The sequence below is a fragment of the Anser brachyrhynchus genome (genome assembly GCF_964034855.1).
Source record: "Anser brachyrhynchus genome assembly, chromosome: 3".
NCBI lineage: Eukaryota > Metazoa > Chordata > Aves > Anseriformes > Anatidae > Anser > Anser brachyrhynchus.
This window is the reverse complement of record NC_137696.1, coordinates 121,336,239-121,362,130: the sequence shown is the minus strand read 5'-3', so window position 1 is coordinate 121,362,130 and position 25,892 is coordinate 121,336,239. Positions and strand designations below refer to the sequence as shown.

Below are 25,892 nucleotides of genomic sequence, written 5' to 3'. Positions count from 1 at the left end.
CGGGTACGTGAATTGCAAAGGAAAACAATTGGGAAAAAGGAGTTCTCTGAAAGGTTTGCTGCTCCAACTTCCAGCAGGCAGTCCTTTAAACACAGAAATGAAGATTCTGACCAGGACTAGAGGGGCCCTGCCTCCAGCCAGGGGGAGGAAAGGGACAATCGAGTTTATTGGACTGTGTGGATTCGATGGCCTGGCACGTCAGACGCACAGAAGTATAAGGCTTTGGTAGACACCGGTGCACAATGTACTCTAATGCCATCAAGCTATAAAGGGCCAGAGCCCATCTGTATTTATGGTGTGACGGGGGGATCCCAGCAGTTAACTGTATTGGAGGCTGAAGTGAGTCTAACCGGTAATGAGTGGCAAAAGCACCGTATTGTGACTGGCCCAGATGCTCCGTGCATCCTTGGCATAGACTATCTTAGAAGAGGATATTTCAAGGACCCAAAAGGGTTCCGCTGGGCTTTTGGCATAGCTGCTTTGGAGACAGAGGACATTAAACAGTTGTCTACCTTGCCTGGTCTCTCAGAGGACCCTTCTGTTGTGGGGTTGCTGAGGGTTGAAGAACAGCAAGTGCCGATCGCTACCACAACTGTGCACCGGCGGCAATATCGCACCAACCGAGACTCCCTGAGTCCCATCCATAAGCTAATTCGTCAACTGGAGAGCCAAGGAGTGATCAGCAAGACTCATTCACCTTTTAATAGTCCCATATGGCCAGTGCGAAAGTCTAATGGTGAGTGGAGACTAACAGTGGACTATCGTGGCCTGAACGAAGTCACGCCACCACTGAGTGCTGCAGTGCCGGACATGCTAGAACTCCAGTATGAACTGGAATCAAAGGCAGCCAAGTGGTATGCCACAATTGATATCGCTAATGCATTTTTCTCCATCCCTCTAGCAGCACAGTGCAGGCCACAGTTTGCTTTCACTTGGAGGGGAGTCCAATATACTTGGAATCGGCTGCCCCAGGGGTGGAAACACAGCCCTACCATTTGCCATGGACTGATCCAGTCTGCGCTGGAGCAGGGGGAAGCTCCTGAACACCTGCAGTACATCGATGACATCATTGTGTGGGGTGACACTGCAGAAGAAGTTTTCGAGAAAGGGAAGAAAATAGTCCAAATCCTTCTGAAGGCCGGTTTTGCCATAAAACAGAATAAAGTTAAAGGACCTGCACGAGAGATCCAGTTTTTAGGAATAAAATGGCAAGATGGACGCCGTCAAATCCCAATGGATGTGATCAACAAAATAACAGCTATGTCTCCACCAACTAGCAAAAAAGAAACACAAACTTTCCTAGGTGTCGTGGGGTTTTGGAGAATGCATATTCCAAATTACAGTCTGATTGTAAACCCGCTCTACCAAGTAACCCGTAAGAAGAATGCTTTTGAATGGGGCCCTGAGCAACGACAAGCCTTTGAACAAATTAAGCAGGAAATAGTTCATGCAGTAGCCCTCGGGCCAGTCCGAACAGGACCAGATGTAAAGAATGTGCTCTACACCGCAGCCGGAGAGAATGGTCCCACCTGGAGCCTCTGGCAGAAAGAACCTGGGGAAACTCGAGGTCGACCCCTGGGGTTTTGGAGTCGGGGATACAGAGGATCTGAAGCCCGCTATACTCCAACTGAAAAGGAGATATTGGCAGCATATGAAGGAGTTCGATCTGCTTCGGAAGTGGTCGGTACTGAAGCGCAGCTCCTCCTGGCACCCCGACTGCCGGTACTAGGCTGGATGTTCAAAGGAAGGGTCCCCTCTACGCATCATGCAACTGATGCTACATGGAGCAAGTGGGTTGCACTGATTACTCAGCGGGCTCGAATAGGAAACCCCAGTCGCCCAGGAATCTTGGAGGTGATTATGGACTGGCCAGAAGGCAAATACTTTGGGATATCACCAGAGGAGGAGGTGGTTCGTGCTGAAGAAGCCCCCCTGTACAACAAGCTACCGGAAAATGAGAAGAAATATGCCTTGTTCACTGACGGGTCCTGTCGTATTGTGGGAAAGCATCGGAGATGGAAAGCTGCTGTATGGAGTCCTACACGACGAGTTGCAGAAGCTGCTGAGGGAGAAGGTGAATCGAGTCAGTTTGCAGAAGTAAAAGCCATTCAGCTGGCTTTAGATATTGCTGAACGAGAAAAGTGGCCAGTTCTCTATCTCTATACTGATTCATGGATGGTAGCAAATGCCCTGTGGGGGTGGTTACAGCAATGGAAGCAGAACAACTGGCAGCGCAGGGGCAAGCCCATCTGGGCTGCGGCATTGTGGCAAGATATTGCTGCCCGGGTAGAGAACCTGGTTGTAAAGGTACGCCATGTAGATGCTCATGTGCCCAAGAATCGGGCTACTGAAGAACACCAAAACAACCAGCAGGTGGATCAGGCTGCTAAGATTGAAGTGGCTCAGGTGGACCTGGACTGGCAACATAAAGGTGAATTATTTATAGCCCGATGGGCCCATGACACCTCAGGCCATCAAGGTAGAGATGCAACCTACAGATGGGCTCGTGATCGAGGGGTGGACCTGACCATGGACACTATAGCACAGGTTATTCATGACTGTGAAACATGTGCTGCAATCAAGCAAGCCAAACGGTCAAAACCTCTTTGGTATGGAGGACGATGGCTGAAATATAAATATGGAGAGGCCTGGCAGATTGATTACATTACACTCCCTCAAACCCGCAACGGCAAGCGCCACGTACTTACAATGGTGGAAGCAACCACCGGATGGCTGGAAACATATCCTGTGCCCCATGCCACCGCCCGGAACACTATCCTGGGCCTTGAAAAGCAAGTCTTATGGCGACATGGCACCCCAGAGAGAATTGAGTCAGACAACGGGACTCATTTCCGAAATAACCTTATAGACACTTGGGCCAAAGAACATGGTATTGAGTGGGTGTATCACATCCCCTATCATGCACCAGCCTCTGGAAAAGTTGAACGATACAATGGACTGTTGAAGACTACACTGAAAGCAATGGGTGCTGGGACATTCAAAAATTGGGATACACATTTGGCAAAGGCCACCTGGTTAGTCAATACCAGGGGATCTGCCAACCGAGCTGGACCTGCCCAATCAAACCTGTTACGCACTGTAGAAGGGGATAAAGTTCCTGTAGTGCACGTAAGAAACATGCTGGGTAAAACAGTCTGGGCTACTCCTGCCTCAGGAAAAGGCAAACCCATTCGTGGAATTGCTTTTGCTCAGGGACCTGGATGCACTTGGTGGGTAATGCAAAAGAATGGGGAGGTCCGGTGTGTACCTCAAGGGGATTTGATACTGGGTGAGAATAGCCCATGAGTTGAATTGTAGTATGTTAATTATTATATAATAATGTATGTCATCACTACCATGATTGCTATATATCATAGATGAAAATGGTGATTAATTAGAATGTATTGGACAGAGTGTAACCTGAGCATGACATAAATGGTATGGAATAAGGGGTGGATATCTGTCCTGGTTCCAGTTAGGACAGAGTTAAGTAGCTCATAGTAGCTGGTAGGGTGCTATGTTTTGGATTAGGATGAGAAGAGCGCTGATAACATGCTGATGTTTTAATTGTTGCAGAGCAGTGTTTACACCAGGCCAAGGACTTTTCGGCTTCTTGCTCTGTCCTGCCAGCGAGCAGGCTGGGGGTGCAGCAGGAGCTGGGAGGGGACAGACCCAGGACAGCTGACCCAAACTGGCCAAAGGGGTATTCCATACCATCTGACGTCATGCTAAACAATATATAGGGGTGGCTGGCCGGGGTGGGGGGCGCCGGCTGCTCGGGAATAGGCTGGGCATCGGTCAGCGGGTGGTGAGCAATTGCATTGTGCATCACTTGTTTTCTTACACATTATTATTGTTAATACTATTACCATTATCACTATTATTATTATTATTGTTATTATTATTTTCCTGTCTTAATAAACTGTCTTTATCTCAACTCACAGGCTTCACTTTCCCGTTTCTCTCCCCCCATCCCAGAGAGGGAGGGGGGAGGGTGAGCGAACGGCTGTGTGGTGTTTAGCTGCCAGCCGGGTTAAACCACAACACCTTGTTTCTCCAGGAGGCTAAACCCTAAAATCTTCTTTCCCTTCCCCCCCATGGTTTGTCTCTCTCATCTCTTTTGATCTGTTCCCCAGTTCTATTCATGAACAAATCTGAACAGATCGACAGGGCCCCCTTCCAACACCTGGACTCTTTGTTCTGCCCATGTCTGTACTCCACCTTTCTGTTCTCCTTCTTTGTCAGAGGGGATTGCCAAAATTGGTTCTCCCTCAGGCTTTAGTTAATCTCCTTTTCAAAAAGAAATAGGACTCCTTTTATTCTGGACCAGATTCATGTGAGGTGCTGCAATCGTGGCCCCTTCCATTTCAGTAGATAAACAGAAACTTAATGCTAAATTTTAATAGTCCTCATTAAGTATTTAATGACTGGCTCATCTCAAGTCTAAAAGGAACTTTACCAGCAGTGCTGGACATATGTTTGCACAGAGATATCCCCAAAATACTAGAGATGTGTAGTAAATTCACCAGAATGCAGAAACATTAGGCACACATTCCCTTCACAGTTGCATCCTGCTTCCAGTCATACCCATTCAAAACCAAAATGCAACAAAATTGTGGTTCAAAACTTGAATGCCAGTAGATTCACAGGCTTACAAGACCATGGGATAATTTGGGTTAGAAGGGGCTGCAGGAGGTCAAAGTAGTCAGCCACGAAACCAGACCAGGCTCCTCAGCGGTTTATACAATCCGACTTTGGATCCAGATGGATCCAAACAGAGTTTTGGAAGTACACAGGTGTAACAGAAAACACAGTCTATCTCCAGATCAAAGTTGAGTGCCAGAGTGGTATAACAAATCTGTCATTGTCCTATTTCCCAGTAGTGATCTGATTTTGGTACACTTCTCAGGCTGAGATCTAGGTGCTGGAAGAGGTGGCCCAGAACAGTAATTTATACAATATAAGGAAATACTGAAAGTTATCAATGTCCTCTGGAATTCAGTCTTCAGATATATTTGGAAATAAAATCAGATTCTGAAGCAGTGACATTAATTCCTAGTCCCCACCTCACCTAAGACACTTCAGTCAAGAGCGATGCTTTGCATTCATCCAGCTCTAGGGTGCCCAGAGTACACACCACTGAGGGGTAGGACACACATAGCTAAAAGCTTTCCTGCCGTTGTAGGATCCACTTGGTTCAAGAAAATTCTCAACATGCCAGTTTTTCTCTCATGAATCTTTGAATAGCTGCTGGTCAGGAAAATTAATTTATTGACAACAACAAGAGAAAGGAGACAGACTTGTCTCTGTAAAGGACAGAAAAAAAAATCTTTCGTTCAGACTTGTAGATTTCCCTGCTTCTAATTTCACATATTAATTTCTCTTAGGCCATCCTAGGGAAAGGAAAGGCTTGAGGACTTATAACAAGACAGGCAGATGGGATTAGAGACATCCAAGTATTGTGCTGCAGATATCCCAGAAAATGGTTATACAGAAGGAATAATTAATTCTTCAGTCAGAAGCAGTATAATGGGAATATCCATTACAGTTTAATTACAAAACAATTTTTAAACTTACAACCCCTCCTGAATCTTTTGGATTTTCCATGAGCAGTTTCCTCTAAGCAGAGACATAAGTGGTTACTATATTTGATTTTAGGCTTATGCTGTAAGATTTCTGATTTCACCCAGATTATTAAATTCCACCAAAGTACTCCTGCAGCATGCAAAAGGTTGTTTGAATGCAGACGTATGTGAGGTTTGGTTATTAGTGAGGTTTGGCTAGAAACTGAAAAGGTGTGTGAATCACTCTGAAAAATGAGCAGGGAAGAAAGTGGGCATTCATGCTTTTCAGCAATGTTACAGATGGCAGATTTGCCTCCAGGACATTACCTTGCACTGGAAAGCCACAGCTATGTAATTTCTTAGCTAAAGTGGTAGTCACAAGCCTGCTAAAACCCTTTCTTCGATGTTCTGGAAGAGTATAACTATGAATCATGGTGGCAAACTGGTCTGTCAGGCTCCAGGAGAGGGGATACCCCTTGTCATCTAAGACACAGACACTGGGAAAGCAGCAAATGAGGTTAGCAAGGTACTTCTCGCACCTCGGATTGCCTCCCCTCGACCAGGTTTTGTTGAGCAGGCTGGAATGGGAGATGTCCAGATAAGCCAGGGTGAATTTAGGGTCCATCCTAAGAGAACACAGAAAATGGATTAGGAAATAAAAACTGTGTATCACATTCTCCAAACTACTACACTAGATTTAAAGCCACCTTCTCCAGCTGAATGGGTTTCCAGGTCTATATTAGAAAGGGGAATGAAAGAGACCTGAACTCAGTAGTCTGGAGTTTTGTGAATAACTGTAGAGGGGAAGAATGCTCCATTTTAGGTCTTTGCTTATACAGACTCCTGAATCCACACAACACATTCCAGAGATGCCCTATTCCTTACAAGAAAAGTGAACATTGTTAAGGAAGACAAGTAGCCCCAGTGTCATATAGCTGGCACAGAGGATTTGATTTCCAATCTCTCATCTTCCAAGACCCATAGAGTCTCTCTGGATTTTGAATCCACTACTGAGAAATTTATCCCAGGAAAAAATGGAGCCTCCAGTTCCTCTGCTCTTCTGCTCTGATGTCAGACAAATCTCACTGGCAGAGGAAATGTAGAGAACTTAGAAAGTTTCAAGCAGTTGTGTAAAGCCCTCTTGTGAAAAACAAATTTTGTGGGAATCCCAGATCTATCTACCAAATCTAAGGAGCTTTGACACAGGAAAGGAGGACTGTGGAGCTCATGTATACATCAAGAGAGGAGGGGATGGGGACTATTCTGAAATATAAACCTGCGAAAGTGATAGATGTTAAAGAATGACACTGGTAAGTTTTAAGTTTTGAATTACTTTCTTAGTAAGCAATTCCTCTGTCAGATTTTTATCCCAGTCACAGCGAAAGCCTAGCAGTCTTCCTGTTATTTGTTATGTAAATATACGTTCTATAAATATATTGTAATGACATTGATAAATGATATGGCATTCTTAGACATACTGAAGTTTGACATCTGGCAGCGTGTCTGGGTCTGAGTGGATAACCATCCGGAAGGAGGATGTTTTCGCATCTACCTGCTTAGATAAAGCAACAGCTCTGGATATTCCACATATTCCATACTGGAGCCCTGTGATTACAAAGATAAACACGTAGATACTTTAAAAAGAATTTTATTTATTTGTTTTTGTAAATAAAGTCCACTATTACACTTTTTACAGAACTAGCCAGGTACCTGAGATCTCCAAAATTATAGAACACACACACACACATATATATATATATACGTGTGTGTAATATATAATAAATATATTCTAAAGAAATACAGAAGTGTAGAATCATACCACATCCCGAGTCGGAAGGGACCCACAAGGATCATCAAGTCCAACTCCTGGCTCCACACAGCACCACCCAAAACCAGACCCTATGTCTGAGAGCGTTGTCCCAGCGCTTCTTGAACTCCTGCAGCTCGGTGCCATGGCCATTGCCCTAGGGAGCCTGTCCCAGTGCCCGAGCACCTCTGGGTGCAGAACCTTTCCCTCACACCCAGCCTGACCCTCCCCTGTCCCAGCTCCATGCCGTTCCCTCGGGTCCTGTCGCTGTCCCCAGAGAGCAGAGCTCAGCGCCTGCCCCTCCGCTCCCCTCGTGAGGGAGATGCAGGCCGCCATGAGGCCTCCCCTCGGCCTGCTCTGCTCTGGGCTGAACAAACCAAGGCGCCTCAGCTGCTTCTCATACATCTTGCCCTCCACACCCTGCACCATCTTTGTAGCCCTCCTTTGGACACTCTCTAATAGTTTTATGCTCTTTTGATATTGTGCCGCCCAACACCGCACAAAGTGCTTGAGGTGAGGCCTCAGCAGGCAGCAGTGTCTGCGTTCAGCTTCCAAGCACAGGCTCTCATTAGATTTCTAATTACCACATTAACTACTGCTCAGCTCAGTCTGAGCAGTAACACAAACAAACAAACAAAAATCCTACAAAAGCCATAGCTTAGAACTTGTATTTTGTATAAGTACAAAAAAAAACCTTTATGCAGAGCAGAATGGCAGGAGCTATACTCCATTAAGACTTTTTAAACCAACAAGTTCATCTATTTTGTTTCCTTTAAACCAAGTAAGGACTATACCTTGAATCTGAAAAATTTGTCCCCAGTTGATGGCATTTGTGTTTTCGAGTAGCTCCCGGTAAGCATGTGGCTCCTTGTAGAAGACTGCATGTGCGTTAGTATAATGGTCAAGGTCATCTGTCTTATTATGGGGAGAAAAAATGCAGAATTAAACATTCCTCCCTTTCCACACACACACCTTTCACACTGGAATCAAAACTCACTGAAAGGTAATCCCTGAGATTCATCAAATGGCTGGAGATTCAGGATGGATTTTTTTAGAACATTTTCCTTGGCGGTTTCAGTAATAGAAAAATCTATTGCTCTCCACAGTGTCAAAAGTAGCAGAAAGCAGCAATGGAAGTAAGCCTTCATATAACCAAGGCACAATAACCTAGGCCTGGTGGCAGTTTCTTGAAGCTCTTGCTGAATTCATTGTTCAAAACCCACCTTTTCTACCAGTTGTCCCAAAACCCACACTATGTTATTTGGTCACCAACGTCAACATGTTTAGACTGCACATGTTCTGGTAAACAAAATAGCAGCTATGCCCGTGCTCTGGCCTGAGTTGAAATAGCACAGTCAGTGCATGTCAATACTGTTAAATTCTCTTAGTCTCCAAAACAGGATGGCAACAACATCCAAACCTGGGGATCGTCCTTGTCCTGTGCTGACTCCTGCACTGCTGGCCTAGGAGCACTGGCTGTTCCAGACAGCATGCCAAGGATCTAACAGCACGGGCAGCACTCATAGTACCTGATGTGAGACCACACCAACAAGAGCCTGTCTCCTAGCCTGGGGTTGGGGAGGCACCCACAAATGAATGCAACTCAGAGACTGTTTTATAATGGTGGACAGAGGGGGCTAAGGCAAGGCTTCTCCCAGCTTCACTTTAGCACTGCCTGTTCTTGACTCCAGGAGGAGGACCCTTCCTTCATCTTGCAGCTGTATCTGCCCCATCACAGGCTCATTAAGGCTCTTTCTTTCTGTCTGCCTGTACAAAGGCTAGAGAGAGAAAAGAATCCTGGTAAGGCTCAGTCAAGTGCCATGAGTGCAGGCAAAATATGTCTCTCCATAAGCTGTGCAAGTTATTCTTCAGTCAGTGCAATCAGGATGCTTACAATTAATTAGAGCATGTACTTCACAGATAAGCTTGGTTAGGCTACAGTCACTAGTCAGCTTGCTTTAGGAAAGAGCAGCACTCCCTAAAGTGGACTTTGCTCTTGCATCCACCTGGGTTGTCCTGCTACACTTTATGGTTCCCACCCACTCCCACATAAAACTTGCCCCATTCACAAAGCTCTCAGAAACAAAGCTAATAACATGTATATCTACCTGCCTCTGAGGACGGGTGATGACAACTTTGAAGTCTGACCATGAATCTACCACCACCTCCTTCCTGAAGGGATTCCCTCGGTTGATGTTCATCACAGCTCCATAAACCTGTAGGATGAAGATCCAAGAGAAGTAAGACAGCTTGAGACACACTTCTGTGGCGCTTGTGTTATAAACTGGAGAATGAACCAGCAACACAGAGCTGAAAACACACTTTTAGATTTTCATATACAGACATTTATCACATAGATTGACACATTCACATCAGGTGTTATCTATCATGAAGATAAATCATTGTGTAATTATGGCAACCTTAATTACTTTGGAGGAGGTGGGGACAGGTTTGCTTCTTTCTTTTCTTAAATACGTGGATTTAGTTCAGTAAGCAGGGCCATGTGTATATCTCAGATGTAGTCATATAAACAGCAGCTATCAGTCAGACCAGAAGAAACACAACCTTCTCCCCAGAATACTGATTCCCAGATAAATGTCGCGATGTGCTGACGGAAGTACCACAGAAAACAACAGGTCAGTGCTGTGTTACCTTGAGGGACTCAGGAAAACTCCGCCGTAATATTTTCTCCAGCATCTGCAGCTTCGTGGAGCAGTTGAGCACCAACATCTTCCTTACAAACCTTCCTGAAAATCACACACACAAGGTGTAAGAGTCACTCAGAAAAGCAGCAGTGTGGGGTAACAAGTAATTTCATAACTGCTAATTTCATAAAATGCAATAGCTCCCACAAGTCCCTTGTTTCTTCAGAAGATGGATGTGAAGAGAACAGCGGGATGGTGTTATACAGAAGAAGTTGGAGTCAGAAAATCTTGAGCTTATCGTATTGTTCAACACCAGCTTTAGTGCAACATCTGCCAGGTCAGTTATAGATAAGTTCACAAAGACACAAAGAAGTCTTTCTCATACATCTGCCACCAAAACTAATGGGGGGGGGGGGGGGGGGGCAGTTTGAAGCTATTACAAAAATCCTTACCACCAATTACCACCATTTTTTTAAGCTACTAACTAGTAACGTGTAGTATGTTGATTCAGCCTTCAACATTTTAGGCTGTGATTTGGGACAGTACATCCTCCAGTCACCTCTTCCGCAGAGGAGATACTGCAAGAATGACAGCCACAAATCCTACATGGGAAACAGCTGCCTAGCCCTGGTCATTTTATTTCTTTCCACCTTTGCTGGGAATCCAAACCAACCCATCCAAGACAACATATTTATTTACAGTCTGTAAAAGAGAGAGAGAGAGAGAAGCAATAAAAATGTATCTTCACTTAAAGAGTCCAAGAAAAGAGTTAAAATCTTAAGGCTTTCCAGAAGTACCACATCCTTTTTCCTCTCGTCTACCTCTCAAAAGTGTTCCAACTCATCCAAAAAACACCTCCCTATGCTGCATCAGTCTCTCTCTTTGCTCCTTGTCTTATTTAATCAAACATAAAAAAGAAAAAAATAGCCCACTCTCTGATCACATGTGCATATCTGCCTTTCTTGAAGCTCACACACACATTTTCTCACCATATTGAAGGTGAAATTTGTCTCTGTGTCACAACAGTGCTGTCTCAGTACATGTGTAACTACATGCCTAAAGGCAGTGTTGGTGTGTTTGAGTACATGGCTACATTTACATAAGGACAGTTCCTATAGCTCTATGTCTGGAAATACTTTCAGATTGAGAAATAAATATTGCACAGATAGACCACCTGATCACGTACCTGCTTTCAGTCTTGTAGCTCGCCCTTCCAAATTGCAATAATAAGCTTGAAGTTAGGAGACAGTAAAATTCATTTACTTTGTTGCTGCAGAAAGACAGGGTCCTTGACCAGAGTCTTAAAACTCTAAAATAGAATTTTCTTGATCCAGAGCGTTCTAAACTGGTATATTGCTCCTAAACGCTTACTTCTCTCTTTCCTTTGAGGAGCATGGAAATAAAAACCAGAACCAGCTACACCTTATGTAAGCGTAATTAATGAAGTATTAAAAGGCTTGTGCAAGAGTACTTGAGCAGGGAGGGCTGAACCACATGACCTCCAGAGATCCCTTCTGACCTCAGCCGTTCTGTGGTTTTATAGACTCCAGCAAGAACAATTTTTTTTTTCCATTAAGACATTTAATCTCTTTGTGCTGGTAACAATGATCTGCCTTGCATATATGTATAATTACCATTATTCTTCTCAGTGGTAGTGAAATTAAAGTGGTCATTTCTCATTCTCAGTGCTAAACGTCATACCATAAGGGAATTAAGAATCTGAGCTAAGCAGAGACATGTTCTGCCAGAGAGAAGAATCAACCTAGCTATACAGCCCCAGGCATCATTTGAGATGGCACCCATTTACCCTGACATTTTGTTCATTCCTCAGTTCAGTTTGATGATGCTAACCTGTGTTGCCATTTTGATTAGGACTCGATAACTTATACCACAAGGTATAGAAGAGTATAGCATAAGGAACATTAAAGTGTTATGGGACAGCACATGCAGAAAGATGCTTTATTTGAGCACAAGGCAGTGTTGATATGGGATATGAATTGATATTCCTGGTAAATCTTAAGAAATCTGTGGTTTGTAACTTACTTACCTGAATCCAACGTTTGAGAAACTGAAGTTTCAGAAGCTTCCAGGTGTCACAAAAGTGACTCAGGATGTTCCGCAACCAAGTAGGAAACAGGACTCAAAGGCAGATTTACAGTTTGTACAAAAAGTTTAGTCATTTTCATGAGAGCCCTTCTGAATCAGGGAAACGAGGAGACACACACGCTAAAATTTATAGTATCTTACATACAATTTGCAATAAAACACCATGCAAACACATCTAACCATACTGTTACACCAATCCCGACTCCACAAATCATCTTCCCATGTTTTCACGCACAGCAGAGCTCCTGGCACAGGACTTCAGTTGGCTCCAGTCCTCCACTTGCGTCTCCCCGAGACCTTGCTCTTCCCTGGAGCTGAAGCTTTCACAAAAAAAGCACTTTTGGTGTTTTTTCACATTATCGTTTTGTTGCTCCTTGCACATCCCACCAAAGTGATCAGAGTCCGAAGTGGTCAGCGCTTTGCTCTCACACAGGGTCACAGCTACACGCCCACTGGTCAATGGGGGAACTCTTCTATGAGAAGGGTCAGCAATCTAAGCCAGGAAGTAAACTCTGATCATTCTGCAACTCTGCCCAGGCGTATCCACCATCAATTATTTGAGCTAAGCCTCCTAAAAAACAGATTTTATGCTCCTGTTTAACTTAGACTTATTTATGCATGCACAACAGCCGCAAAGTAAAAGCATCCACTGTCAGTCAGCCATAAATCGCCCAGTGCCAGGCAAATAATAATAATTAAAAAAATGTTGACAAAGTTTTATCAATGTGGCTTATGAAGTATAAAACTATCATAATAAAATGCTCACAAGTAGATCACCCTTATTGTAAGGAGGGGTACGTCTTCATTTCACAAAAATTAAGATAGCTGGCATATGGAAAAAAAGCATTAATCCATACTTTGAATTAAATTACTTTGGTGTAGCAGTTATGTCTGTAAGTGCTCCCCTGGTAGAGTGATGTGATCCAAAATTTGAAAAAGCAGATTAGGTATCGAGAAATATTTCCTCATGTGATTGAGTATAAAGCAAGCAAGTATTCAACCTGGTATTCCTTCTCCTACACATAACAACTAGAGAGGCTTTTAATCGCTCATAAGAGAATGGAGATAATTACTGCATATTTCATTAAGAGTATGAGTTGCTTGTGAGCAAAAGAACCAAGCATTTGTGTAGCAAGTCAGTGGAAAGGAGCACTGCTGACAATCCAGCTGACAAGCTGGCAGAGAAAGCACTGCGTAACTGCATTGTTTAAGGGAGAAATTCTACCTTAGAAAAAATACGGGAGATGAAAGTACACAGGGAAAGACATCTTTTGACTTCATTTTCTTTGTCTAAAGCTGTAGAATAGCTGGCAACTAATGAAGTATGAGGTGAGTTCTCAACTTTGAGATTAGAACTTTCCTGTATAATGTTCTTACCCATTTTCTTCATTTGTTTGGATAAACAACATTTGAATGGCTTTTTGAGAAGCACTGAATATGAAAATGTAAAAATAAAACAAAATTCCTGAAGACTTAGTAAAAATTATACGATCTCCTGCATTTATTTTTTTTTTATTTAAGAGCTGTGAAAGTTGAAAAGGAGATTTGCAACTGAGCACTAGATAAACATATTTTTATTACATGCTTCAGGTTTAAAGAGGATTTAACTCCAAAATAAATGTTAGTTTAAGAGGTACTGCTTTCACCAATTTACAGATGCAATATAAAAGTCAAAATAAAATGGGTTACCTTACTATATAAAAATACCAAAATAAACACAAATTCCACCTCCCTCCCTCCTCCTAACGCAGTATATATCAACATTAGAAGCCATCACAGGTTAAAAAAAATAAAGTTTCTTGATCAGTATTGATTATTGATCACTTATGTTAATCGAATCCCAGAATGCAGATACAGATTTATATTCAGCAGTCAAAACACTAAAGCCATTAGGAACAAAGCGCCATTTCTGTGATCAGCATCCCACTGCCCTACATTAACAGAGTGAGTGCACTGGCATACATCATCTTGCTTCAAAGGAGACTCCATATATTTTGGTCTCTCAAAGGAAGTCCACCTTCTCATATATCTTTTCAATGAGGGTTAACATGTTCTTCATATCAGCTGACTGCTGAATAGTATTCATATCCTTTAGAAGACCCTTCTGATTTTTTATCTTCAAAATTTCTTCCTAAAGAAAAAATAATAATAGACAATATAAATTAAAAAAACAATTATATTGAATCCAACAGAAGTTTCACTCCATCAGACATTCATGCAGACTACCTGTATTTAGATTCAGCTAAAAATAAAAGATTAAAAGGCACACACTTAAACAGACTTCCTTCCATCAGTTACACAGAGGTATACTTCAGAAATGATTACATGCTCTTTAGAACCACAGGGCTCATAAAAAAAGACAAGTGTTCCTTTAAGTGGCATGTTTTCAAGGGTTTTGTTCTGTTTTTAAAGCACAAGCTCATTATGTAGCCCTGAATGAAGAGAAAGAAAAAGGAAAAGCTTTCAGATAAATTGCCCTCTCTGGCACCGTTTAAGTAATGAAAGCACTTTCTGTTGCCTTCCTTCTCATACTCAAGCTGCCTCCGAAAACATATTCCATGCTCACCTGCAAAGTGGGTGCCTGTAAACTGCGCTTGGGGAGTTCTGGAAGGTGGAGTGCCCCAGTGCCACCTTCCTGGAACACCTAGAAGGAAGAAATAAACAAACCTGAACTTTTAAATTTTGCAACTGAAGTTGAAAAAATGAAAAGACATTCTCAAAGGCAGATGAGTCCTTTATACAACACTCTCTGCAGAAACAGCTCACATGTACTAGCTCTTGAAACACCTTCTCCTTAGAGGAATGCAGCAAAACCTGTTGCCAATACCTTCCGGGCCTTTTTTTCATCTTCCTCTAACTGTTTCTTGAGCGCCTGGATTTTGTTCTGCAGTCTCACTATAGTTTCTTCCATGTGTTCTGCTGATTGCTCAGCTTCAGTTATTTCTTCCTAAGATAAAATATAAACAAAAACAGAACAAAATCTGCTTTAGAAATGGTGAGTCTTTTGTGCTTAATATACAGCATAAAAATCCCTACACAAACAGTCCTGAAGAATGGAAAAAAAACCACATAACAAGAAATACAAGAAATTAACATCTGTTCCATCTCCTGATAGTACTTTAAGAAAGCATTGAGAGCTTAATGTCTCTTCTCCAAAGCATCAGCCAAGTCACTGAAAAAAAGAAAAAGAAGAAAAGAAAAAAAAATACTCTGCTCTGTAGCTAAAGTGGGTGATGGTGAACACTGGACTACTCTTCCACAGAAGCACAGGCATAGCCAGCAGTCCTTCTAGTAAAAAGCTACAATGCACTGAGGAGCAGCATCACAAAACCTATTTTCTTCCTTTCCATTTCTTTCATACCTGCAGTTGTATCAAAGTCTTTTCATTGGTCTCAAGCATTTGTTTTTCTGCCAACTGAAGGCTCAGGACATTCTTCAGGTCACCCAGCTTCCCCGGAGGCACCTTTAAGGTCTTGAAAAGTCCCAGCATCCTTTATAAAAGAGAAAGGAAGCATGACTACTTGTTTGGAGTTCTTTGGAAAAAAACAAACAAAAAAACAGAAACAAACAAAAAAATTACTAATGAATTCTCTGGGAAGAAACTAAACTCAGTTTAGCCCAATTGCTGTCAGCGGAGTAAAAGTATCAAGACAGGAAGAAAAGCTGTCCCAGATTCTTTTCCAAACTAGAATTCCAAAATTCACTAACCAAAGGTTAGCAAATGTGATGCTCATCTACAAAAAGTGCAAGAAGAAGGATCCAGGGAATTACAGGCCTGTCAGCTGTTTACTGTAGGAAACAATATCAAATACTTTGCTAAAGTCCAAGTATCTTCTTGTTATATACATACAAACTGTCACAGTTTACACAGATTTGATATGGAGGTGCAGGAGGAGTTTGGCAACTCAGAAATCAGACCTGACACATCACAAATGAAGCATAAAAAAGAAAACAAGTTATGAAAAACTAGCTGCTCGTGTTCACATACTGGAAGACCAAAGAAAGCAGCATACAGGTTTAGGCCCAATGTTGATAAGGGGTATACCAACCCATATGAACACAAAAATTCTCAGCCACAAACAATTGTTCCCATAATGGCATAAAAGGACTCCAAGTCATGTCCTAGCAATTTTTTTTTTCTTTTGACTTCTCTTTGAATTAACTTTAACAGTCACAAAAGGAATTAGAATTTAAGAAAACTTAGCTCACTGCTTCTGCCTCTATCATAAAATGGTAACAAAATAAATAGCTGCTGACAAACGTAAACCCTACTAAATAAGTACAAAGCTTATTAAAAGAGCTGTTAAGAATACCTGCTTAGTCCTGCTACTTCTGTAGAAGTAGCTAAAATGGGTCTGGATACTTTCAACAATACTTGCTTGTCCACTGTCAAAATATCTCCCTCCTTGATTTTGCATCCACTCGCCCTTCCAAGTTTTCCTAAGTGTGATGCTCCCAGGAGCAATCCTGCAACTATGGCACAGAACAACTGGGTAAACCAAATTCCCTTTTTCTCTCAAAATTATAATTTCTTACCTCTCTTTCAAGAGGTTTAGGTGTTTCTGAACGTCTCCTTTTCCCCCACTTTGTTGGCACAAAATAGATCTGGAAAGAAAATAAAGGCAAAGTTTTTTTTAAATCAGAAAGCCTGCAAGCACAGAAGACCTCAAGTCAAGTAAACATAATCAGAACTTCTCTAGATGAAAGTTTCCAGCTTCACACAAAGTTATATCATACATTCTTCAAAAGAAAAGGACTTGTGGGTGCTGGTCAACAGCCAGCTGAACATGAGCCAGCAGCGTGCCCAGAATGGCATCCTGAACTGCATCAGAAATAGTGCAGGAAGCGATTGCTCCTCTATGCTCAGCACTGGTGAGACTGTGCCTCGAGCACCAAGTCAGCTTTTCTGACTTGGGCAATGTCATGATTTTTACTTTATTCCCTGGGGAATAAAGAAAAGAATCACCAGGATATTTGGCACTTACAGTATTCCCGAGTCCATTACAGTTTCCAGAAACTTCCTGCTGCTCTCTGAGAGAGTCTGCCAAGATTCTGTTTTAGCACTGGTTAGTTTCACTTTTTTTGAATAACCTCTTTCACCTGATAACACAAAGAAAGGAAGAAAAAGATATGATTTGTTGAACCTGGATAAGCAGCTTTTTTATAACTCGGTCGTGCAGTAGTTGAAGATGCAATGGTTTGGATTTTGCCATCTCACAAAAATATCAGATCAAATCCATCTATATTACATGGTGTTTTTTATTTGCAAGTGACAAGTTCTTTAACAAGCACGAAATACAAAAGGTTCTTTCCTACAGCAGCAGATTCCATTCTAACCAGATACCTTTCCAAAACTGCTGGAGATAGAAACAAGACTGCTGTGTTGATTCTCCCACGTGTGTAAATTCACAGCAGTTACTGCTAGCACTTTATTTGTGAGAGATAAAAATAAGGAAAGACTACAACCTTACCTGCAGGGGAATAATCCTCATCTTCCTTATTTTTCCTTTTGACTGCCTGAGTGACTCCCTGAAAAGAAAGATTTACTACAAATGTTGCAATTTTGAGACATTCTCTGCTGTGCAACCATTTATTTACTACCATTAACCTGCCATAAAAAGCACGTGAAAGCACTTCAATGCTTGACATTCCTCTATTATTACTGACTAGAGAAAAGGCTTTCTGAACTGTGACACTGTAGTTTATCTCAAGTAGGTTAAGGAAAGCGATTCATTCTTCTTAGTTCCTCCCATTCCAATAATGGGCCATGAAATAAGAAATACACAAGATGTTTGCCTAACCAGCACTGAGCTCACACTGCTCATAAGGTAAGCTGTTAAGCAAACTCTTTCCAACAGTAAGCTGCTCAGGCCAATCCTGAGATATGGAGAGAATATTTTCCAGGACTGAATAAACGTCACATGAGCCAAAGGAACTTAGATTTCACCACTCTGTTCAAGGAGACTCTATGCAGGTCTTCAAAACCACAGCCAGCTCGCCTTGTTAACCATCAGGCAACACTTCCCTCTGTTGACCAAACACACAGTAGCACACACCTGCTCCCTGGTTTCCAGGATTCCTAGTTAAGGTGGGGGGGCTGTATTATGGCTTTGCCTGCGGTTTTTCTTTGTGTGTTAGTTAGTTTTTTTGTGTCAGTTTTCTTCCCAGCAGCTTGCATAGTGCCATATTTTAAATCTGTGACTGAGACATTGCGGATAACATGGGATTTTAGCTGTTGTTGAAGACTGCTTACACAGCATCAAGGCCTTTTCTGCTTCTCATACTGCCCTGCCAGCAAGGCTGGGAGTGCGCAAGAAGCTGGGAGGGGACACAGCCAGGACAGCTGCCTCCAACTGACCAAACAGGTGCTCCATACCACATGACACTGTGCTCAGCAATAATAGCTGGGGGAAAGAAGATGGGATGTTTGAGGGTATGGCATTTGTCTTCCCAAGCAACTCTTACGCATGATGGAGCTGTCCTGGAAACAGCTAAACATCTGCTGGCCAGTGGGAAGCTGTGAGTGAATTCCTTATTTTGCTTTGTTTGGGTGTTTAGCTTTTGCTTTACCTTTTACCCTATATTTATCTCAACCTCACAAGTTTTCTCGCTTTTACCTTCATATCATCCCCATCCCACTGTGGGGGAATGAGCAAGCAGCTGTGTGTGGCTGAGCTGCCTACCAAGGTTAAACCACAACAGTCTCAAAGGAACTGTCCACACTGGACATTTCCTCGAGAGGACTACCTTTAATGAAAGGTATAAAATCTGTGAAGTCTGCCAGAAAAGTGGGCAAATATCCATCTTTCTTTCTTTGGTTATTTTTTAACTTATTTGACCCAAAATAATGATTACCTTTCTTTTTTGAGCTTGTTTTCTTCTTTCTCCATCCGTTCCCTTTTTTTTGCTGGTAGGTTTTCTTGCTGTTCCCTCGTTATCTGTCTCCCCCATTTTACTGGAATACGTACGGTGGTGTTTCATTGTCTGTAAACCAAACAGCAAAGGAGGAAACAAAGAATCCAGCAATTATAATCCATCTCATACAAACTGCACGTTAACAAGCAAAAGGAAAGAAATGCCACAGTACGTGAGCCTGAAGCTTGGCATACTTGTCTAAGTGCAGGACCATTACAAAAGCATCCCCATCTGCCTTTTAGACAAGGCTTTGTGTAATCTACAAATTTTTGTAGATGTAAAAGCCAGCATGCCAAAGATCAGCAGTGCAACACAATAACTGCAGCGGGAACAATGTGGTCTGCACATAAAGGCCTTCAGCAGTAGAAATTCTTTGTCTTTATAAGGTAGCCTGGTAGAGATAATCCATTAGAACTTTTTTATCCTACTGTCTACCATAACATCCCTTGCTGCAGTTTTAAGCCTTTAATTTCTTGGCTTATTTATTACAGAGATGGAGGAAAAGGAAGCTGCACATCCCACGAGCCTTGCAAAACAGCTCAGATGCAGCTAATTCTTCTTGGTGAGACAAGTTTCTCCAGCTGTGGCAATTACCAATGGTTCTCTCCCAACTGCTACACCCTCCCTCAACTACTGTGTTCAGTTTTGGGCCTCTCACTACAAGAAGGACATTGAGGCCCTGGGACATGTCGAAAGCAGGGCTACGAAGCTGGTGAAGGGCCTGGAGCACAAGTCCTGTGAGCAGCGGCTGAGGGCACTGGGGGCATTTGGTCTGGAGAAGAGGAGGCTCAGGGGAAGCCTTATTGCTCTCTGCAACTGCCTGAAAGGAAGGTGTGGGGAGCTGGGGGTCGGCCTCTTCCCACAGGTAACCAGTGATAGGACTAGAGGGAATGGCCTCAGGTTGTGCCAGGGGAGGTTCGGGTTGGAAATGAGGAGACATTTCTTCTCAGAAAGAGCAGTCAGGCACTGGGACGGGTTGCCCAGGGAGGTGGTGGAGTCACCGTCCCTGGGGGTGTTCAAGGAAAGGTTGGACGTGGTGCTCAGGGACATGGTTCAGTGGTGACATTGGTGTTACCAATGGATGGTTGGAGCAGGTGATCTTGAAGATCTTTTCCAACCCTAACGGCTCTGGGATTCCTTATGCAGGGGTGCTGGGATACAGGCGGGAGCCCAGAACCGGCCCCATACCACCACCCCTCCCGCAGCTCGTCCGATTTCACCTCCCAAGGCGTGCCACGGAGACTGTGCTCCCGGGATCCGCTCCCCGTGGTGACCCCCCCGCCGGGCATCACGACACGGGACCATCACGACAGCGACTCTCCGCCCGCGGCGCGCGCACTACAACTCCCAGCATGCAACGCTGCGAGCCCCAACAGCGCAGCAGGCGCTCCGAGCGAAAAGCCTACTGGGAGCTGTAGTCCTTACAACCAACTCCGCGTTCCCCCAACCCCCCGCTCCTAGCGGCTAACACAGCGGCAACCCCCACAACAACTCCCGGCGCACAGACTCACCCCGCTACCACTGCCTCCTCACGGCTCCCAGCAGCTCCGTCTCCCAGCACCGAGCCGTTACCGACCCGTTTTACCCGCGCAACCGGGCGCATGCGCATAGCGACGAGGGGAGGGGAAGGGGGAGGTGAGGCGCATGCGCAATGTGCGCGGGGGCACCGGCAGGGGTCCTGAGGGGCCGTGAGGGGACCGAGGGGTTCGGCATCGCCCCGGGGCCCGTCCCGCCCCTCCCGCTGCCCCGTCCCGCACCGAACAGCGCCGTGAGTGCCCGGGGAGGCCTCGTGGTGGTCCTCCGGTCCCTACTGGGCACCGAGGGGGTGTGAGGGGGCGGGCCGGGGGTGCTCGGTGCTGCCTAGGAGGGCTGGGGGGGGGGGGGGATTGTGAGGGCTGAGCGGGGCGGAACGGGGCCCAGCGGGGCTGAGTGTGGCCAGACGGGACGGAGTGGGCCTGAACAGGGCCGAGTGGGGCTGAACGGGGCCGTACCAGGCGTTCAGATGTCCGCTTGCCACATCTGTGCTGCGTGCTTGCCTTTCAGGAGGGCCGTGGCAGGACCTGTGCAGAAGTGCAGCTCGCAGAGGTTGCCCTCAGGCTCTCTGCAGGGAGCTGAGGCTTGTCCAGTGCCCCTTGTGCATGCCAGGTTATAGGCGTGCTGTGTGTAGCATCCAAAAATGTGTGAGGAGCATGTTGCTGCACCGTAACAGAGAGGGGGATGCTTTCCAGCTTTACCCTGACTTTCTCATAAAAGCCTGAGGGAAAAGTTGTAGAGGGGATCTTACTAACCACTAGAAATACCTGAGGGGACCAGGTAAAGAGGATGGGGACAAACTCTTTGCAGTGGTGGCCGGTGGTGGGACTGGGGGTAATGGGTATAAACCGAACCACAGGAGGTTTCATCACCATAGGAGGAAGAACTTTTTTACAGTTCGGGTGACAGAGCACTGGGACAAGCTGCCCAGACAGGCTGTGGGGTCTCCTTCTCTGGAGATATTCAAAACCCACCTGGACATGATCCTGTGTGACATGCTGTAGGTGACCCTGCTTGAGCAGGGGGGTTGGACTAGATGGTCTTCAGAGGTCCCTTCCGACCTCAATCATTGTGTGATTCTGTGTGAAAAGGGTTTCCAGGGGCTGTGATGAGGCAGAGAGGAGGTGGCTGGGCCCTGGAGCCACGCTGTGGAGATTTTGGCTTGGTTTGAAAAGTGTAGGGATGGGGGGGACATAGGGCAGAAGCAGAGGATCTTACAGTTTGGGGGAGTTTATCCCCCATCTCAGTGTCACACACGATGGGGTGAGCTCTGCAACTTCTGTTATTCCTGTGTTCTCACACACCAGGTTTTATCGCTTTGTTTCTTTCCCAGCATAGCCCTGATTTTCATCCAGCCCAAACCACCTTTTTGAAACCCTCTGAAATGTCAGCAATTTGCTGACGGCGCCCTCATTTCAGAGTTCCTATTTGATGTTGGGGGTTCCTCTTTGACCCAAAGGAATTTGTAGACCAGAGAGAGGTGGTGGGAAGGCGAGGAGGCAGGTAGGCACTCTGTGTTTGTGCACTGCACTGTCTTTCACTGACTGATTAATGGTGGTGCTGCTTAGGGACTGAAATAAGGTGCACAACTCATGTGTGGCTGTAGATCAGTTGGAATATCTTCCCTTACCAGAGGAAAATGTAGGCTTTTTCATGAACTTTTATGCATTGTCTGGTTGAAAGACAAGGGCGTCTGTCAAATCAGCAAATGAATACATTTCTCTTTTCTCCTGAATAATTGTTTCGGCTTTAACAAACTGCTTAAACTTTCAACCTGACATCTCCTACCTCAGATCTGTATGGTAATGTAAAATATTTCTTTTTAAGCCCTTCAGCTTGCACCGTGCTGGCCAACCACTGGGACAAAGATGCTGAGAGCCAAGGATGCTTTCCTGCGCCTGCGGCCCTGCTGCTGCATTTGCCCGGCGCAGCTTCCAGCCTGCAGGCTTGCGTGGCGGTCGCTGCACAGGCAGCCGCTGCACCCCGAGTGGGCTGCCCTTGCTGAGAAGCAGCTGAAAGGCAAGAACCCGAAGGATTTAATCTGGCGTACCCCAGAGGGAATCGACATCAAGCCCTTGTACTCCAAGAGGGACACGAAAGATCTCCCGGAGGAGCTGCCGGGGGTGAAACCTTTCACACGAGGGCCGTACCCGACCATGTACACATACAGGCCGTGGACCATCCGCCAGTACGCTGGCTTCAGTACAGTGGAGGAGAGCAACAAGTTCTACAAAGACAATATTAAAGGTAAGAGAGCTCCTGTGGGAGGCCACTCTGCCATGCAAAGCAACGGGAACCAGTCACGTGTCAAGTTATATGGAAAATGTGATTGTGCAGCCTGGTGGGGTTTGATTTCTCATAGGCTCTTCCCAGTGGCACTGTATTTCTTTAGCAGCCGTAAATTAGATCATTTCTGAAGCTCTCCTTGCTTCGTTTTACTACTGAGATGGAGAGATGAATGTGTTAAATGCTATCTTTAGTTCTTCTGCCTTGACGCTGGCAGAGACAGCATTTGGCTGCATCCCAAAGTTCAAACGGTAGAGATCATGGAGCACTTTGCTCTCATTTTTTTGACTGTAATAAAATACTGTAGAGAACAAATCTGCTGAAATTTGTCACTTAGTTATTTCTGGTATTAATGCATTCTGACATTTTGGGTTTCCATCTCATTTTGTAAGCTTTTAATGAACTCATGCGAATACGTATGAACAGTGGCATTCCTGGTATACTAGTAAAGCAAGCTTCCAAAAGTATTGGCGTTTTCATTATTTGAGAGCAGTTTCCCCAATATTTCTGTATTGTGATTTGCAGCAATTCGTTTAAGTAATAGCAGGTGTGTCATCATAATGTACTTCTGAGTATTGCAAAAGCTCTACTGAAAAGTTAATCTTGTTAGACTGACACATCTGTTTTACACCAGCAATGCTTCTTTTTGAAGCTAGTTACAGCCTTACCAGTCAAAAGAACAGACCACTGACATTTGCATTCCAAGTAATATGTCTGTGATGCTTTTACGTCCCACTTTACAGTCCTTCGTATGCAAAATGTCACTGTTGAAGGCTGGAGGGGTGATCTTGGGGGGGAATTTTTACCTTTTGCCTTATTTTGGTTAGCTAATATGAAGCAGTACTGGCTGCTGCAGTATTCTTGCAAGTATTGAATCTTTGTGTTTGTAAAGGTCTCAGTGAATTAAGGAAACACAAATACAGGGTATTAGAGGTTTGCAAACAAACATTTCGAAAGAGACTGTTGTGAATATACTCTGCCTTGCTGCTGAAAGTCGCTGGGGAAGCAGGAGTTTTAAGGCTTGGGCCAGCTAGTAGCACTGCTCAATTTGTTCCTCAAGAATGCTTGCTGCCTGAATTTTTCATCGTCATCTGAGTTTTGACGTTGTGATACTGTAATTTTACCTCTATTCTTGTGTTAATAGTTGTATTAATATCGGATTTCTTAGCATTGATTCTGAATCTAACCTAGGTTTTTGTAAAGCATTTTTAATCGATTTAAATCACTCTTTAATTGGAGCAGTGCAGAAATATCAGTTCTCACAACATCAGTGAATCATCAGTTCTCACAACAGATGAAATTTGGTTTGCTTGTCTCAACAGTGAGCTGGACAAATTAAAGTTTTTTTGTCACTGTGCTTCAGAGCTAACACCTAGTTTTTTGGATGAACAGTGGTGGCTGGGATCTGACCATTAAGAGTTCTGATGATAAGCTGATTTGCAAAGGGGTTAGATACAGTTAGTTCAGGAGCAGTGATGCCGATCAGAGGATGAATGTGTGGGATTTGCAGCCCCAAGTACTGCTTTCAGGTTGCAGCAACAAGTCTGCCAAAGAGCTCTAACAGTCCAGTTCTCTTCTTATAATATCATATAAATAAATTTCTCTTGCTGCAGATTTAGTAATGCATCACTTCTCATCAGGAGTAATCAGCATATGTCAAAAGAGCCATGGAAACAATCAGTGTGCATGTGTTTGATTTGTGATAAGAAGTTAATGGGATGTGGTTTATCACACTTTTTTTTCCAGCTACACTAAGTAATATTTCTGAGTGTAAGCCCTGACGCTAAATGTATATGCACATTTCTAATTTGTGGATAAAAAGTTACTCAGTAGTTTGTTAAGCACACCGAGTTGATTATGTGGCTGAGCTGGAAGGACTACAATATTTTTTTCGTCAGTTAAAAGGTTTTTCATTGAAAGTTTAAATTTACCGTAGATTATATGACCTTGTACAAGTTTCAGCAGGGAGCAGTGCTGAACATCAAAAATGGGTTTATTGTACAAAGCTGGATGGTGTAAAATACAATTAATAAAATTAGATTCAGTTCTAATTCAACTTTTGAACACTTCTGAATCTCTTTTTCTGTGTTTTTTTTTGTTTTTTTTTTTTCTTGTCTCATTTAGCTGGCCAACAGGGATTGTCTGTTGCTTTTGACTTAGCTACCCACCGTGGTTATGATTCAGATAATCCACGAGTTCGAGGGGATGTTGGAATGGCTGGAGTTGCCATTGATACAGTGGAAGACACCAAAATCCTTTTTGATGGAATTCCTTTAGAGAAAATGTCCGTTTCTATGACAATGAATGGAGCAGTCATTCCTGTGTTGGCGACGTTCATTGTGACTGGAGAGGAGCAGGGAGTGCCTCAGGCCAAGTTGACAGGGACAATCCAGAATGACATACTGAAGGAGTTCATGGTCCGGAATACGTACATCTTCCCTCCAGAACCATCCATGCGGATTATTGCGGACATCTTCCAGTACACTTCAAAGGTAGTCATTGGTCAAGCGCATTTACTTTATTATGCCTCGTTACCTACGTATGAGGAACTGTGCAGAACAACCCAGAAGGCAGGAAGGCCTGTCGTAGAGAAGAAGGATGCGGTTGTGGAAGCAGACAGGAGTACAGCTTAAGACAAGTGAAGGTCCCAAATCACTTACAGCATAAATTTTAGGATTAAGTAAGTCTAAATCAAAACCAGATTAAGACTAAGTCTGAAAGCATGGCAAGAATCATAGAGACAAGGAGTAGAGAGGCTGTTGGTTGCATAGAGAATGAGAAGCCATGTAGTTAAGAAGCATTATGCAGCTGTAAGCAGGAGCAAGGAGGTAAGAAATCTTGAAGGGCTTCAGCTGTGAAATGAAGCATGAGAAGAAGGTAATGAAAAGCGTAAAGTCCTGAAGTACCAAAGTTCAGTACTACAAAATGTTTTTGTAGTTGCATTTTCACTGAAGAGTGGAACACCTTGAGAAAGAATGATCATGATGAATGATAGCTTAAACACAATAATGAAAAAAGGTAAAAGCACGTCAAATA

At 43.9% G+C, this 25,892-nt stretch overlaps 3 protein-coding genes across 4 annotated transcripts in view; 1 reads left to right on the top strand and 2 right to left on the bottom strand.

Annotated features, from left to right (window-relative positions):
* Window positions 1-5,226: 5,226 nt before the first annotated feature.
* GLYATL3 (glycine-N-acyltransferase like 3) lies at window positions 5,227-11,224 on the bottom strand. 2 transcript variants are annotated; one of them, XM_080587433.1, is made up of 6 exons: window positions 11,203-11,224; window positions 10,024-10,118; window positions 9,480-9,587; window positions 8,166-8,307; window positions 7,043-7,169; window positions 5,227-6,190 (listed from the first exon to the last, which is right to left on the bottom strand). In XM_080587433.1, exons 2-6 carry the CDS (start codon window positions 10,099-10,101, stop codon window positions 5,767-5,769), a joined length of 879 nt encoding a protein of 292 aa, XP_080443559.1. In that variant the 5' UTR covers window positions 10,102-10,118; window positions 11,203-11,224; the 3' UTR covers window positions 5,227-5,766. The 2 variants fall into 2 exon arrangements, with proteins under 2 accessions (XP_080443559.1, XP_080443558.1); XM_080587432.1 differs by lacking the exons at window positions 8,166-8,307; window positions 9,480-9,587; window positions 10,024-10,118; window positions 11,203-11,224 and adding an exon at window positions 7,384-8,009 and having other exon boundaries at window positions 7,043-7,119.
* Window positions 11,225-13,610: 2,386 nt separating this feature from the next.
* On the bottom strand, window positions 13,611-20,682 carry CENPQ (centromere protein Q). Its single transcript, XM_080587434.1, has 9 exons — window positions 20,549-20,682; window positions 18,978-19,106; window positions 17,594-17,651; window positions 17,108-17,222; window positions 16,659-16,727; window positions 15,484-15,613; window positions 14,950-15,069; window positions 14,689-14,766; window positions 13,611-14,253 (listed from the first exon to the last, which is right to left on the bottom strand). Exons 2-9 carry the CDS (start codon window positions 19,101-19,103, stop codon window positions 14,125-14,127), a joined length of 825 nt encoding a protein of 274 aa, XP_080443560.1. The 5' UTR covers window positions 19,104-19,106; window positions 20,549-20,682; the 3' UTR covers window positions 13,611-14,124.
* Window positions 20,666-25,892, top strand: part of MMUT (methylmalonyl-CoA mutase) — a 20,135-nt gene continuing 14,908 nt past the window's right edge. Inside the window, exons 1-3 of the mRNA XM_080587429.1 lie at window positions 20,666-20,805; window positions 22,398-22,817; window positions 24,981-25,348. Of these exons, the coding sequence (XP_080443555.1) occupies window positions 22,439-22,817; window positions 24,981-25,348 (747 nt within the window). The 5' untranslated portion in view covers window positions 20,666-20,805; window positions 22,398-22,438. The remainder of the gene's footprint in view (window positions 20,806-22,397; window positions 22,818-24,980; window positions 25,349-25,892) is intronic.